Source organism: Panthera onca, chromosome F2 (assembly GCF_046562875.1).
Source record: "Panthera onca isolate mPanOnc1 chromosome F2, mPanOnc1 haplotype 2, whole genome shotgun sequence".
NCBI lineage: Eukaryota > Metazoa > Chordata > Mammalia > Carnivora > Felidae > Panthera > Panthera onca.
Window position 1 is genome coordinate 82,378,714 of NC_138356.1, and position 16,299 is coordinate 82,395,012.

Here is a 16,299-nt window from a genome sequence, read left to right on the forward strand (position 1 = left end):
CACAGGACGGGACCTTTATTGCTGAACACAAAACACCCACCGGGGAGTCCCGGGGGGGAGGGCTAGGGCATGTGCCGCGCGGCGGCTGCCGCACCCACAGCAGGCACAGGCCCCGCAGGGAGCCCTGCCCGGCACCCCTCTGGGCTGGGGGTCGGGGTCCAACCCGGGTGCAAGGCTGAGGGCCCAGGTGTGGGAAGGTGAGTGTGCGGAGGGGTGGCAGGACAGGGCCCCGCCCAGGGGAGAAGGTGAGCCCCTGGGCACACACTGGTCACAGAAGGCCGGGAGCCAGGCAGGCAGAGCGGCGACCCTGGGGCCCCAGGGTGGGGCTCGGTGGCAGGTGGCCCCTCCTCTGGGGCGGTGGCAGGCGGAGCCTCCTTCCTCTCCAGGAACGAGGGGCTGAGGTAGGCGCGGGCTGGCCCCCTGGGCCCTCACAGGCGGGGTTTGATGTGCAGAGTTTTCCCTGTTCCGAGAAGGGCAAAGGTCAGGTGCCAGGATCCCCCCACTCCCACCCCCCCGCAGCCGGGGAGGAATGCCCCTCCCGCCAAAGCTTCTGGGTCAGGAGGGGGGCGACTCCATCAAGCCCCGGCCTGCCCAGCAGGGCTGCGAACGAGGGCAAGCGGCTCCGATTAGGCTGCCTTCCGGCCCCGCCCACCCTGGGGTCCGGCAGCCTCGCGGTGCGCAGGCCGGGTCCCAGGCAGGAGCCACAGCGATCTGCCGGCTGAGCTATAAATACCAGGTGCACGCCGCCTGCGCCAGACTCCGAGACCCACAGCTCCCCTCCCACCTGCAACACGGCTGCCAGACGCACACGTGGAGGCTGAGCTGTGCCTTCAACCTCAAAAGTCACACGTGTGAGCAGGGGGGAAGGGACCTGGGTCCCCGGTCCGGTGACAGGGCCTGGGGGCAGGAGGGCCAGGGAGGGAGAGGCCGCGGTCTGGTGGGCAGGGAGGTCTTCCCCCAGCACAGCAGGGGCCTGGGGGCAGACGGTCAGGTCACGTCCGCGGGGGTCCCTACCCTGTGTGCCCCGCGCTCCCTGGGAGTCAGTGCCCGCCCTCTGCTATGAGAGCTCCAGGCCCCGGCTCAGGCTGGCATCACCCCCCCCCCACGGGCGCCTCCATGTGGCTGCCCACAGGCACCGCACTCTCTATGTGCCCCTGGGAGCCCGCCTCTCCTCCTGGGCCCCCACTCAGGGCTGAGGACTCCAGTCACCGGCTGGGCCGAGCCAGAGCCCAGAAGCCAGGCCCGCCCAGCCGGGGCTCCAGGCCTGCACACTGCACTGGCCTCTGCCCACAGGCCTCACCCCTACCGGGTGACTGCTTGAGTAGGTGCAGCCAGCCAGCCTGGGCCTGCCTCCGCCTGCCCCTCTAGCTCCGGCCCCGGCCAGGGTGGGGGAGGCCCGGGCAGGAAATGAAGGCTGATGGGGCCTCCGAGGCCAGCGGGAGCCTCTGTGGCCTCTCCCGGGCCAGCCTCCACTGGCACTGGGCTTGGCTGCCTCGGGGCCCCCATCCGCCCCCTCCCCACCCCAGGGAGGCCCACCCGGATGGAAGGTGCTGGTGCCCTGGTCCCAGGCGGGCAGGTGGAGCGGCCCCGAGGCGGGGGCTGTACACAGGCACCGCGGGTCCCGGCCCCTCGGAGGCAGGCGTTTGAGCGTGCTCAGCGGGGCCGTTAGGGAAGGCTGCGGCAAGCATCTTCCATTAACGTTACGACCGTGAAATATGACAATAAAATGATGGCCGTATGGTCGCAAATTTGCAGCCCGCCGAGCTGCGTGGGGTTTATCGTCACTCAAACGCGCGGAGAGCTGTAAAATGTTTACAGAAAGGGTCGTTTGCAGCCATAAAATCCTCTTTTCTCTCCTAAACAAGGCTGAGTGGAGCCATTTACCAAGCCCCAAACGTTCATCGGGGGAGAGGGAACATCTGTTCTCTCCAGGAGTGTGCGGTGATCTTCCAGAACAAATTAACAGAAATGGGCGCTTTCTAATTAAATCAGCCCTCGGCTGGGGTGGCCTGTGCGGGCGGCCGCTGCTGCGCTCACACCTTGGCCAGCTCTGTCCCCGTGGGCCCGAGGCGCGCCCCTGCCAGCGTGGGAGTGGGGGGGGGGGGCCGCGGACGCGGCACCATCAGCGCCCGGCCCATGCGGGGCGCTCACGAACCATCCGGGCCCCACCTGGGAGTCCTGACCCGGTGGGGCTGTGGGGAGCACTGAAAAAGAGCCCCCGGCCGTGCCACGCCGGGCTTCAAGGGGCCAAGCTGCCTACCTGAGTCCTTAGTTGGGGGGCTCCTGGGGGTCCGGGCCCTGGGCTGGCCTCCTGGGCTCGGCGAGGACTGCAGGGAGATGAAGGAAGGCAGCTTGGGGAGGCTGCTGGAGCTCGTCGCCGCAGAGGCAGCCTCCTCCCGGAGAGACAGCTCCTCTTGGTCCAAGGACAGGGAGGGGGAGGGAGGGGTGGGGGAGGAGGGGGAGAGGAGGGAGGAAGAGGAGGGGGTGGAGGAAGGGGAGGGGGAGGAGGGAGGCTTTGCTGACAGGGGAGAGCCCGAGGCTGCAGCTAACACCCTTGGGGAGGAGGGAGGGGAGGCTGAGCCAGCAGCCACAGAGGTGGGGGAGCTGGGCGTCTGTCTGGTGGGGCGCAGGGCAGCCGAGGACTTCCTGTGGGAAAGGAAGGGGAGCAGAAGTGTGAGGGTGGGTGGCCGCCCGGCAGGGCTGGAGTCCGGAGGGCACCAGCCGACCAGCTATGCGGCACCTGTCCCAGCAGCCACCGGGCATCGCCATTCAGGTCTGAGGCCAGCCCTCGGCCCCGGAGGACAGGCCGGTGACGACAAGGGGCCTCTGGCCTGAGGCAGCTGGGGTGAGCCTGGCCGGTGAGCCCCAGTTCCCACTGACCCTGCCCTCACCTGCCACAGTCCACTCACGGGACAGGTGAGCACGTGGGGCCCCAGCCACGAGTATCACCCAGAATCTTCCCTTTCCTGGGGAGTGGGAGTGGGTAGCTGAGAAGCCCCCACCTTCCTCCATGGGACAGGGACTGGGCATTCCCACATAGGCTGGTCCAGGCCAGGGATGTCCTTGGCTCTGTCCAGCCTGGAGGTGTAGGGTGGGGCACCTCTGGAGGTCACTGGATCCTCAACTTTGAACTGAGGTTTTTTTTGGGTCTGAAGCTCTAAGAGCTGGGATGGGGTGTAGGGTCTCCCCGGGAGGATGGTCTCCCAGCGTGGGGAGGGACTGCTTCCGGAACCCCCCTCCCCGCCCCCCCCCCCACCCCCCCACTGTCCCAAGCTTACACACATAGCACCCACTGGCCCCGTCACCTGGGTCCGTGGCTGGAGGCGGCCTTGCTCTTGGGTGACGCGCTGCTGGGCTCCGGGGCCGGGGCTGAGGCCGCCCGCCGGCCAGGGCGCTTCTGGTTGCGGTGCAGCAGCTGGCACTGGGCGCCCCGGGGGCAGACGCCCCTGCGAGAGAAGTCGGGGCACAGCAGCGTGTGCTTCTTCTTGCACTGCGGGGGGGAAGAGGGCAGCCGGGTGAGCAGGTCAAGGCCTCTGCACCAGGCGGGGCGGCCCTGCCTGCTCAGTCCCCCGGGGCCTGAGGGCCAGAGACTTCCTGTTGGAAGGCTGAAAGCCCCAGGCCAGAGCAGCCTGCGCCCCCACCCGCCCGTGCCCCCTGGGCGATCAGAAGGGCCCTGGGCTGGACTGACGGCAGGGACCGGGCTGGCCCAGGGGTCTCCTAGGCTGGTATAGGAATTCTCAGGCCACTAATCCCCTCTCTGGACCGCAGCACCCCATCCTGGCTGAAGATGGAGACGTGGGGGGAGGCTCAATGCGTGGAGGGCCCTATGCATGGGGTTTAGGCTCCAAGCCCAGGGGTGCCCAGGTCGGCCGAGGCCAGCCGCACACCCGATCCACCCCACCTGTCACGGCGGCTAATTATACCCGGCTTGGGACGCGCCATCCAGCAGGTGCTCTGTGCAGCACGGGGCCTCGGCTCCACCCACCAGGCCCACAGGGAGCCAGGAAGCCCCTGCCCATGGCCAGTCTTAGGGGGCACAATGTGGGGGGGGGTGTGTGTGTGGAATGTAGCAAGTGTCCCTCGTGTTGGACCAGCCACCGGGAGAGACACTGTCCTGACAGGACCCACTGCAGGGGCCCCGCCAATCCGTCCAGAGCCGAGTTTCAAGCAGCCAGGCCGCAGTGCTCACACCCAGTCCGGGAGGCTGTGTGCTGGCTGAACCACTTGGAAATATGTGGCAACAGCTCTGAAACCTGCCTCTTGGAAGCCCGTCCCCGGAGCCCTGGACCTGGGCCCTGCTCCCAGCACCCAGGACAAAGAGCCTGGCTGAGGACCCCGCGGAGCGCGTGCCCGTTCTCTGAGCACAATCTGGGCACTGGCCCCATTCAGGCCCCACACCTGCCCCTCGGCTGCCACCGATGGACTGGAAGCCCCTCACGCTCATGCCAGGGGGCCGGAGCTGGTGGGGCCATCTGGGCAGCGGGACCCCCAAACGCACACTTGCACCCCCCTCCCAGCTAGCCCCCCCCTGCCCCCCGAGAGAAGGCTGATGTGTGCTCGCTTGCTTTCAGGACACGGGGTCCTGAAACGCAGGGGCCCCGCCGCCGTGGGTTCCGCTCTAAGACCAGGAGAGTGCAGGGCACTGGTGTACCAGGGCAAGGGCGGGCGGCGGGCCCTTCTGCAGGGGAGTGGTGGGTGGAGAGAGCCTGGCACCGGACAAGAGGTGACCCGGATGCCGAGTGCATATCGGGGGGGCGGCCGGCGGGCGGCTGGGCCCACGCTGTCCCGTGTGGAGCCCACGAGCCACGCGGAGGCTCCGAGCCACGGCGGTGCCGCGGGCTCGGCAGACAAGGACGAACGTAAAAGGCCACACCGATGTTTCCTCCGTGACTGTGCGGTGGAAGGTGTGACGGGTCAGGTTAATACAATTCATTTCACCTGCTCTGCTTTACTCTTCTAAGGTGGCCACGAGAAAACTCAGACTCTCACGTGTGGCTCACATCTGGCCTACTGGATGGTGCTGGTCTGAGCTGGCCCCCTCCCTGGCACAGCCACACGTCGAGGGTCGAAGGTACAGGATGTTCCCAAACCATCCACAGGCCGTCAAGAAAGGAAAATGATGGACAAAAAGCGACTCAGAAATATACTGGACACGAACGGAGTCTCCAATTTCAAAGGCCGGACGTCTTCGTCCAGACCAAGCCCACAGATGCGGGAGCAAAGCCAAACAACCACGCAGGAGCCCCAGAAAACCCCCCAAAGGCCTGGAAATGAAGAAACACGCTACTGAATTCTCCACGGGTCAAACACGAAATCACGGAAATGAGGTAACGGTGAGAACTGGGCGCCGGTACTGAGCCACGCGTCAGGAGCAGCTCCCGCGCCGGGAGACAGGTCGCAGCCTGCAGGCTTCTGTCAGCAGAGAGGCTCCTGCTCGACACGCGGGGACAGCAGAATGGCCCAAACCCAGCAGAGGGAAGGAAACAGAAGGTAAAAAAAGAAAGAAAAGAAATACCAAAAGGGGAGCAAACCCGAGAGAGCCGAGAGTTGGTTCTGAAGAAACGAATCGATTTGTCCCACAAGACGGACTGGGAGACGAAGAGGCCAGCACAGAACACGAGGAAGGACAAACGGGCCGTAGCTGGTGACCCTGCTGAACAACAAAACGCTACCGATACAACATCAAGAAGAAACTTTACACGAATGACCTTGAAAACACAGATGAAACTGACAAATTCCAGAAAAACTGTCAAGAAAAAAATAAAACCTGGACAAATACTCCTATGGCCATAAAGGCATGTGAACCAGTAGTCAAAAAATAAAGCAAGTTCCAGCCCAAGGTTTTCCTGGAAGTTCTACCAATATTCAGTGTACTACCCAACCCTGCAGGAACTGGTCCACAGAACAGGGATGAGAGGACACTCCTCAACCCGGTGACAGGGCTGGGGCACTCCTAAAAATAAAACCTGACCGATGAGATCACAAACAGAGGCCATTTGCACTCATGCCTGAGGGTTCAAAGGTCACACACACATTATAAACAAATGGGAGTCCTGCCGTGTATCCCGACTAACAGACCAGGACTAAGACGAGTGCGCCTCAAGGATGCAAGGTTAGTTTAACATTAGAAAATCAACAAGCAGAATTTCGCACATTAACAGACTCAACACATGGGATCATACGATCACCTCAACAGCTACAAAAAGTATTTAATAAATCCAGCATGAATTCAAAGTTTAACAGATTACTGATTGGATGGTACTTTCTTAGCTTAACATAAAGGGTTTCTGAGAAGAATGTTCCAAAAGCATCACTTGTCATGAGGAAAGGGTGGAAGCCCACTCCCATCACTGGTACACTGTGCTGGGGTCATAGCCAGAGTAGAGACAAGAAAAAGAAAGAAAAGACGCTTGAACTCAAAGGAGGGAAGAAATGGCCATTATTTGCCGAAGATACATTTCTTTAGGAAAACCCAAAAGAATCTATGGATAAATTATAACAATCGCTAATACAGTTCAGCAAGGTTCCTGGAAACAAAATGAATATAACGAATTCCACGTCTAGATACCCATGAACGTTCAAAAAATAAGAATTTTTATTTTGTTATTTATAAAAATAATAAAAGTGACAAATAAATCTAACAAAGGTACAGAACTTCAGTAAAAGGCAGCACACGAGTGGCCTACGTAAGAGCCAGATGCCCGGCTCACTCATGGGCGGGCAGACAAGGGCCAATTCTCACCAAACCGAGACAGAGATTCAGGACAATCTCCATAAAAATTCCAACTTTTTATTTTACTTTTTTAACTTACATTGGATCTACAATATATTTCTGGGAGGATAAAGGACAAGGAGAGTGAAAACAGCTGTGGAGAAGGACAAGGTGAAAGAATCTATGACCAGGAATTACCGCGAAGTTCAAGTAATCCCAGAGCACCAGCCGGCTCAAGGGGACATAAGGAACAGGGCAGGGAGCCCGCCTCGCCGCGCTGCCTGCAGACCCCGGGGACAGGGACAGACGGCCCTGGGCCCGACCCTACAGCACAGCTGTCCCGGGCGGGACTAAAGGGGCCGGGCCCACATGTGAAAGGCCGGCCTAGGGGCTCGGGGAAGGAGGAGGATTTCTCCGGCAAGACACAGATGTGCAAACCTTCACCACCGATAAAGTCATTTCCATTATAATTAAGAACTTTTGTTCTTCAAAATAACACCACGAAAAAGGAAAAAAATTAATTACAAAGAAGATAACTGCCATTTATATGACTGACAAAAGATTAACGCCCAGAATGTTTCATATTTATGTATTTTTATGTTCATATTTAGATTTCATAAATTTCCTGTGAATCCACAAGAGGAAACCAACCCAGAGGAAAAATGTCCCCACCCTCACTTAAAAAAAAAACAGGAGGCGCCTGGGTGGCTCAGTCGGTTGAGCGTCTGACTTCGGCTCAGGTCATGATCTCGCAGTCTGTGAGTTCGAGCCCCACATCGGGCTCTGTGCTGACAGCTCGGAGCCCGGAGCCTGCTTCGGATTCTGTGTCTCCTTCTCTCTCTGCCCCTCCCCTGTTTGTGCTCTCCCTCTCTCTCTCAAAAAATAAAATAGACATTTAAAGAGAAATTAAAAATTTAAAAAAACCCAACAAAACCCCACCTAGTTTTCAGAAAGGGAGGCAAAAAGGTTCAAACATAGGGAAGGCATTTTGCCTCATCAAATCCAGTAAAGGCAAATTAAAAAATGCAATGAGGTAACCTTTTGTCCTTCAAACGGTCAAAAAGAAAAACAGAGGTTGAACGTCACCAAGTGCGGGCAAGAAAACTGGCCTACGAGTGTGAACGGGCAGAAGCCGCCGGGAAGCCATCTCAGTTGTCCACCACAGCAGACCAGTGCCCTCCAGACCCGGGCCGGGGCCTTGCCTGTGACGCGCTACAGCCCCGATCCCCGCGGCCCGGAGGCGGAGCCTGCGTCACGCCAGGCTGCCTTCGGTGAAGCACATTCCATTTCACAGGGGTGAGGCCGAGAGAGGCCAGGACCGACCGCACTGCCCACCTGTGCTTGCCCCCACAGTCACCGAGGGGCTCCCAGGGTCCCTGCTCCCTTCCCAGGCCCCGGCCCCACCGGCTGCCTGCTCCAGGCCAGACAGGACCGCAGAAGAGCTGGTGCGGGAGGGACAGGACTCGGGTGGGCTGTCTAGGCCCAAATCTGCCACCTAGCTCGTCCACGGCGGCCACCAGCCTTCCCACCCCTCCTGGGTCGTGCCAGCCCATCTCCGTCCTCAGACTGCCACCCCCACTCTCCAGGGGGCCGGGTCCCACCTCCACCGCCAGCAACGCCAGAGAACCGGCTCATCAGTCCTGTCCCCAGTGACTCACCGGCTTCCCTCCCACCCTCCAGAACCAAAGCCACCCCTTCCCCACCTTGGAGACAGTCCCACACTCCCCTCCCTCTCCACCCCTCCTTCTCGCTGTACCCAACCATCTCCCTTCTGAACAGCTCTCGAAGGCATCTACCTCATCCATTCCCTGGCTATTTAGGTTAAGGTCTGCCTCATTCACTCAGTCATTCACCCCCAAATTGGTGACCAAATCCAATGTGATATCCTAGAACAGAAAATGGAAATTGTGGAAGACCGGGTAAGGTGCGATCAGAGCCTGGACTCAAGCCGGGAGCAATACGCCCAGTGTTACTTCTCTAGTTTTGATGGTTGGGTGCTGGTTGTGGTGAAGTTCAGAGCAGGGGGCCGGGGGAAGGGTGTGTGGGGGTTCTGCACCATCTCTGCAGCTTTTGGGTACATCCACAATTATTACAAATGACAAGTTTATTAAACACGGTAAATGACTGTGCTGGGCTCTGACGTCTACACACGTGACAAGGACAGGAAGACTCTGAAGGTGGACAGAGGGCTGTTGGGGGCCCACGGACCCTCGGATCCAGGATTTCCTTCCTGCCTTGCTGGGGTGGGGCCAGAGTAGGCCCTGAAGAATCAGGGCTGCGGGGCCCTTTCCCCTCCCAGTGGAGGTCAAGTGGGGAACATGGGTTTCCATCTGTACTTGGCGGGGGTGCGTCACCACCTCCACTCCCATCCCACCCCTGGTGTCGCAGGAAGCCAGCTGAAACAGAAGGTTTAAACAAGATCCAGACCCCTGTAACAGCCAACATGTCCGGGTTTCAACAGAAAATGACTCAGCATACTGGAAAAAGGTGAGACCTCAGACTGAATGGGATTGCAATTGCAGACAATCAGCGCCTGTCGGCAGGAGACTGCAGAGGTGTTGGGCTTATCTGACGAAGAGTTTAAAGGAGCATGATAAATGTGTTTCTCTTCTTTTCTTTATTTTTAAGCTTTTATTTTAAGTAATCTGTACATCCAACGTGGGGCTCGAACTCACGACCCCAAGATCAAGAGTCACACGCCCCACCGACTGACCCCGCCAGGCACCCTCATAAACGTGTTTCAACAAGCAATTAAAGACGTGCTGGAAACGATGACAATATAGAAAGCCTCAACTAAGAAAAAGAAGATGTAAGATAGGACCAAATGAAATTTTAGAACTGAAAAGCACAATAACCGAAATAAAAAAGACTCCTGTATGGGCTCAACAGCAGAAGGGAGGCACAGAGGAAAGAGTCAGTGAATCAGAAGACAGAGCAACAGAAATTAACCAATCTGAGTGACACAGAGCAGACTTTAAAGCATGGATGGTGCCTCAAGGGCCTGTGGGAACACAACTCTCATGCGTCCAGAGCTGTGGAAGGGAAGAAGAAAGAACTCAAGAGTAATGGCTGAAAACGTCCCAAACTTGGCAAAAACCGTAAGCCTACAGATTCAGAAAGCTGAGCGAACCCCAATCAGTAAAAACCAAAGAAACCCTGCATCATAGTCAAGCTTGTAAAAGCTATGAAGAATCCTCCAAGCAGCCAGAGAGAAATGGCACTTCTTCACCTGCGCAGGAAAGTTCAAATGACAGTGGATTTCTCCTAAAGCACCATGGAGGCCAGAGGAGGTGGTATAACATTTGCAAGAGCTGAAGGGGCAGAACTATCAGCTCAGAACCTCATATTCAGCAGAAATAGCCTTCAAGAATGTGGGGGAAATCCAGACATTCTCAGATGAAGGAAAACCCAGAGAATCTGTCACCAGCAGATCTGCCCTAAACAGGACTATAGACGTTCTGTGAACAGAAAGGAGACGATAAAAGACAAGCCTTGGAGCGACGGGAAGGCAGGCCAAGATAACCAAACCACGGGTAAACATACCAGACTTTCCTCGAGTCTCCTGAATTGTGTTTGACTACGGAAGCAAAAATCACCAGTGTCTGTTGTGGTTCTAAATGTCTGTAGAGGGCATATGTAAGGTGGTTATAGACGGGAAGGGTAAAGGGACATAAAGGAAGGTGAGGTTTCTACACCAGTAGACTGTGATAAGTTATGGATACACAACACAATGCCTAGTGCAGCCACTAAAAAAGCTACAGAAAGATGTACACACTTGAAAGCACTACAGATAAATCAAAACAAAATTCTAAAATTGTTCCAGTAACCCACAAAAAGACAGAAATGACAAGTAGAACAAAAAACAGAAACCAACAGAAGTCAAATTGCAGACTGAAGCCCTACCACAGCAATAATCACATTAAGTGTAAATGGCCTAAATATACAAATTAAAAGACTGGCAGAGGAAATTTTAAAACATGACCCAATTATCTGCTGTCTATAAGAAAGTTACTTCAAATACAATACTGTCGGTAAGCTTAAGGTAAAAGGATGGAAAAAGGTATATCATGCAAACATGGATCAAAAGATAGCAGGAGTGGCCACATGAATACCACCTGAAGCAGACTTTAGAGTAAAGAAAATCAGAGAGAGACATGTTTTTATGCCATGTCCAATGTGGGGCTTGAACTCAATAACCCTGAGATCGAGAGTCGACCCTGAGATCAATGGTCGGCTCTGAGATCAAGAGTCACATGTTCTACCGACTGAGCCAGTCACCCCAGAGAGACACATTTTATACTGATAAAAGGATCAATCCAACAAGAAGACATAGCAATCCTAAATTTACATGCACCAAATAAAAGAGCTATAAGATACATTTTTTTTGTTGTTAAAACCCTCAGAAAGTTTTACATTTTATTTTATTATTATTATTTTTTTTTGAGAAAGCGAGACAGAGCACAAGTTGGGGAGGGGCAGTGAAAGACGGAGACAGAGAATCCAAGGCAGGCTCCAGACTCTGAGCTGTCAGCACAGAGCCCGACGTGGGGCTCGAACTCACAAACCGCGAGATCATGACCTGAGCTGAAGTCGGACGCTTAACCGACTGAGCCACCCCAGGCGCCCCTATAAAATACATTTAATAAAAACTGATATATATGAAAGGAGAGACAAATCCAAAATGACAGATGGTGACTTCAACATCAGTCTTCCAACAATTAATGGAAAGTCAGCAAGGACATAGAAGAACTCAAAAGTGCCTTTTACCAGCAAAATCTAATTGCCATTTATAAAACTCTCCACTTCACTCAACAAGACGGGAATACATATTCTTTTCAAGTGCTCACAGAATATATACTAAGATAAAGCATATCCTGGGCCATACAACAAGGCCCAAGAAACTTAAAAGAATTAAAATCATACACAGTGTATTCTTTACCACTACAGACTTAAATTAAAACTCAATGACAGAGGGGCCCCTGGGTGGCTCAGTCAGTTAAGCAGCCAACTCTTGATTTGGGCTCAGGTCATGATGTCACGGTTCGTGAGTTCAAGCCCTGCTTTGGGCTCTGCACTGTGTCAATGCAGAGCCTCCTTGGAAGCTTCTCTCCCTCTCTCTCTCTCTCTGCCCCTACCCCACGTGCTCTCTCTCTCTCTCCCTCTCCCTCTCAAAATAGATAAACTTAAAAAAAAAAAAAAACAATGACAGAAAGATATTAGGAAAATCTCCAAACACTTGGAAATAAAACAATAATCTGTGGATCAAAAAGAAAGTCTCGAGGTGGTGGCGGCGGCGGTGGTGGGGTGCGGTGGACAAAAACGAAAAAAACAACAAACAAGAAACAACCAGAACTAAATGAAAATACATCTCAAAACTGGTAGGATTCAGCTAGCTAAATTCATATACAAGAGGAAAAATTCCAGGGGCACCTGGGTAGCTCAGTTGGTTAAGTATCTGACTTCAGCTCAGGTCATGATCTCATGGTTTGTGAGTTTGAGCCCGTGTTGGGCTCTGCGCTCTCAGTGCAGAGCCCGCTTCATATCCTCTGTCTCCCTCTCTCTCTGCCCCACCCCTGCTCTTTTCTCTCTCAAAAATCAACAAACATAAAAAAAAGGAAAAATTTCAAATCAATAGTCTAACTCCCACCGTCAGACCCTAGGTGGGGAAAAAGAGCAAAATAAAACCAAAGCAACAGAAAGAAACAGTAATGATAAGAACAGAAGTCAATAAAACCAAAAAGAAAAAAAAAAACAAAAAACAATAAGAGAGAAATCAATGAAACAAAGAGCTGGCTCTTTAAAAAGATCAATAATATTGACAAACCTCTGGCAAAGCAAAGAAAAAAGATAAAAGTCACAAATTTCCAATATCAGGAATTAACAGGGATCACTACAGACCCTGCAGACATCAGAAGGATAATTAGGGCATACTTCGAACAACCCTACACACGTAATTTTCACAACTTAGATGAGATGGACCAATTCCTAGAAATACACAATCACCAAAACTGACTCAAGAAGAAAAAGAAAATCTGACTAGCTCTATATATAGTAAGGAGATCGAATCAGTAATCAAAACCCTCCCAATAAAGAGAAGCCCAAGACCAGAGGGCTTCCCTGGTGAATTCTACTAAACATGTGAAGAAGAACCAACACTTACTTTTCTCAAATTCTTCCAAAAAACGGAAGAGTAAGGAATTCTTCCTAACAACAAACAGCCAAACAATCTGTGAAGCTAGCTTTACCCTGATACCACAACCAGACAAAAATACCACAAGAAAGAAAGCCACAGATCAATGCTCGTCACAAATACAGATACAAAAATCGTCGACAAAATACTAGAAAGCTGAATTCAGCAGTGGGATGCTCAACATACAAAAACCAGCCAATGTAACTATGATTAGAGGTGGTCGGTATGCCTGATTGGCCACTTTGGTAGAATTTAGGAAGAAGAAAACCGCATGATCATCTCAATTGATTCAAAAAATATCCAACAAGATTCAACACCTTTTACAATAAAAACATCAAATAAACTAGGACTAGAAAAGGAACCTCCTCAACAGGATAAGAATCGTACCCGAAAGCCCACAGCTACCATCGTACTAACTGCTGAAAGACTGAAAGCTTTTCCTTTAAAATGAAGAACAAGACAGGGATGCCCCCTTTTGCCACGTTTATCTAACACAGTGCTAGAAATTCTAGCCAGAGCAATTAGGCTAAATAATTTTTTTTTTTATTTTTTTTTTTTTAACATTTCTTTATTTTTGAGACAGAGAGAGACAGAGCATGAACGGGGGAGGGTCAGAGAGAGGGAGACACAGAATCCGAAACAGGCTCCAGGCTCTGAGCTGTCAGCACAGAGCCCGACGCGGGGCTCGAACTCACATACCGCGAGATCGTGACCTGAGCCGAAGTCGGCCGCTTAACCGACTGAGCCACCCAGGCACCCCGTAGGCTAAATAAATATTAAAAACATAGGGATGCCTGGGTGGTTCAGTCGGTTAAGCATCCAACTTTTGATTCTGGCTTGGATCATGCATGATCTCATGGTTCATGGGACTGAGCCCCGCACTGGGCTCTGTGCTGATGGCACAGAGCCTGCTTGGGATTCTCTCTCTCTTTCTCTCTCTGTTTCTCTCTCTCTGTTTCTCTCTGTCTCTTTTCTTGCTATCTCTCTCCCTCTCCTTTTCTCTCTGCCCCACCCCTCATGCACTCTTTCTCTCTCTCATGCACTCTCTCTGCTCATGCACTCTTTCTCTCTCTCAAAATAAATAAAAATTAAAGAAAACACATACACATGTATGTATATACATATCAAACCTAAATTTAAAAGGAAGAAAATTATCTCTGTTAGCAGATGACATGATCTTATGTATAGAAAACGCTAAACAATCCACAAAAAATTGTAAGAGCTAATATATGCATTCAACAAAACTCTGGAATATAAAATCAACACACACATAAAATCAACGTATCACTACCCACTTATAATGAACAATCTAAAAAAAGGAAATCAAAAAATCAATTTTCCATTTACAGTAACATCAAAAAATGTAAGATCCTTAGGAATAAATTTAACCAAGGAGGCAAGAGATACACTAAGAAAACACTGCTGAAAGAAATTAATGAAGGTCTAAGTTAAGGGAAAGACATCCCATGTTCATAGATTGGAAGACTTCCTACTGTCCAGATGACAACACCACCCAGAGTGATCTACAGATACAATGCAATCCCTACCAAACTCCCAAAGGCCTTTTATAAAATTTATTTATTTTTTTAATGTTTTATTTATTTCTGAGAGAGAGAGTGAGCAGGGGAGGGGCAGAGAAAGAGGGGGACAGAGGATCTGAAGTTGGGCTCTGCGCTGACATCAGTAAGCCCGACCTGGGGCTCAAACTCATGAACTGTGAGATTGTGATGTGAACCAAAGTTGGACGCTCAACTGACTGAGCCCCCTGAGCGTCCCCCAAAGGTCTTTAAAAAACAAATAGAAAAGTCCATGCTAAAATTCATATGGAATCTCAAATGACCCCAAAAGGTCAAAATAATCTTGGGAAAGAAGAACAAAATCGAGAAATTTACATTTCCTGGCTTCGAAAATCACTATAAAGCTACGGTAATCAAAATACTTGCTTCAGGACAGACACCGAGACCAATGGAACAGGACCCAGCACCCAGAAACGAGCCACCACGTATGTGATGAGCTGAATGTCAACAAGGGTGCCAGGACCACTCAAAGGGGAAGGTGCACGGCTGTCCACAAGCGGAAGACCGATGTTGGGCCCTCATCTCACACTACACACAAAAATGGACTCAAAATGGTCAAAGACCTGAATTTCAGGACTAAAACTATTAAACTCGTATTAAAAAACCACAACCACAACCACAACATGGGGAGAGGCTTCAGTGACATCAGGTTGACAAGTATTTGTCGGATATGACATCAAAAGCATAGGCAATAGGAAGAAAATAAAGTGTTCTCAATCAAGGAGAAACTTTTGTGCCTCACAGTATACTGTCAAGAGAATAAAAAGACAGAATGGGAGAAAACAGTCATAAATCCTCTCCTGGTAAGGGTTTGATTTCCAGAACATAAAAGAAGTCCATAGCAACAGCGAAATACCCCAAACAACCCCATTCACAAGTGGGCAAAGGAGCCGAACGGACATTTCTGCAAAGAAGATGCACCAACGGTTAGCAAGCTGACAAGACGCCCCCATCATCAGTTGCCAGGGGAAAGCAGACACTCACGAAGGTGGCTTTTAGGAAAAGGGGTGAGGCCAACAAAGCCTTGGTGAGGATGCGAAGAAACGAGAACCCTACACACTGCTGGTAGGACGCAAAACAGCACAACCAGTATGGCGGTTCCTCAAGAGGCTAAACACACAACTGCCACGTAACCCTGCAGCTCCCCTCCTGGGTGTCCGCTCAACGGAAGCGAAAGCAGGCGTCTGAATGGACGTTACGTGACAACATTCGCGGCGGCGTCAGCGACGGTATCCAAAAGCCACAACCCAAGTGTCCATCCCAAGACGGATGGACAGAGGAGTGGCCCAGGCGTCCCGGGGATGTTACTCGGCCACGAAAAGGAGGGAAGCACCGACAGACCGCACTGTGCGTGAATGTTGACAACATTACGTGAAGTGAAAGAAACCAGACACAAAAGGACACACACCGTACGACTCCACTTACATCGGTATCTGAGAACAGGAGGATTCACGGAGACAAAACGTAAATTAGTCAGTGCCCAAGGCCCGGAGGGAGTAATGGGGGGGGTCACCCCTGAACGTTTACAGTTTCTGTTTGGGGTGACGGAGAAGGTCTGGGAACAGACAGTGGTGACGGCTGGACAATACTGTGAATGCGATTAATGCCACTAAATCATACAGACAGAAACGGCAAATTTTATGTTATCTTTATTTTACTGCAATCAAAAAAAATGAATGACGTAACATACTGAAACCCACTGCACTGTAACTTAAATAGGTGAATTGTATGCTCTGCGAATCAGATGTCAAAGCTGTTGGAGACCAGACGGAGGGGCGGCCGATGCGTCTAGCATCACGCGCCGTCAAGAAAACGCAAAA

General features: G+C 52.4%; 1 protein-coding gene across 2 annotated transcripts in view; it reads right to left on the minus strand.

The window, feature by feature from the left end:
• Nucleotides 1-16,299, minus strand: part of ZC3H3 (zinc finger CCCH-type containing 3) — an 88,080-nt gene continuing 71,781 nt past the window's right edge. The window contains exons 10-12 of one of the 2 annotated variants that reach the window (XM_078441741.2): nucleotides 3,306-3,490; nucleotides 2,261-2,327; nucleotides 1-460 (exon numbers count right to left, since the gene is read on the minus strand). In XM_078441741.2, the coding sequence (XP_078297867.2) occupies nucleotides 269-460; nucleotides 2,261-2,327; nucleotides 3,306-3,490 (444 nt within the window). In that variant the 3' untranslated portion in view covers nucleotides 1-268. Of the gene's footprint in view, nucleotides 461-2,260; nucleotides 2,647-3,305; nucleotides 3,491-16,299 lie in introns of both variants that reach the window. The other variant, XM_078441740.2, reaches the window with a different exon arrangement.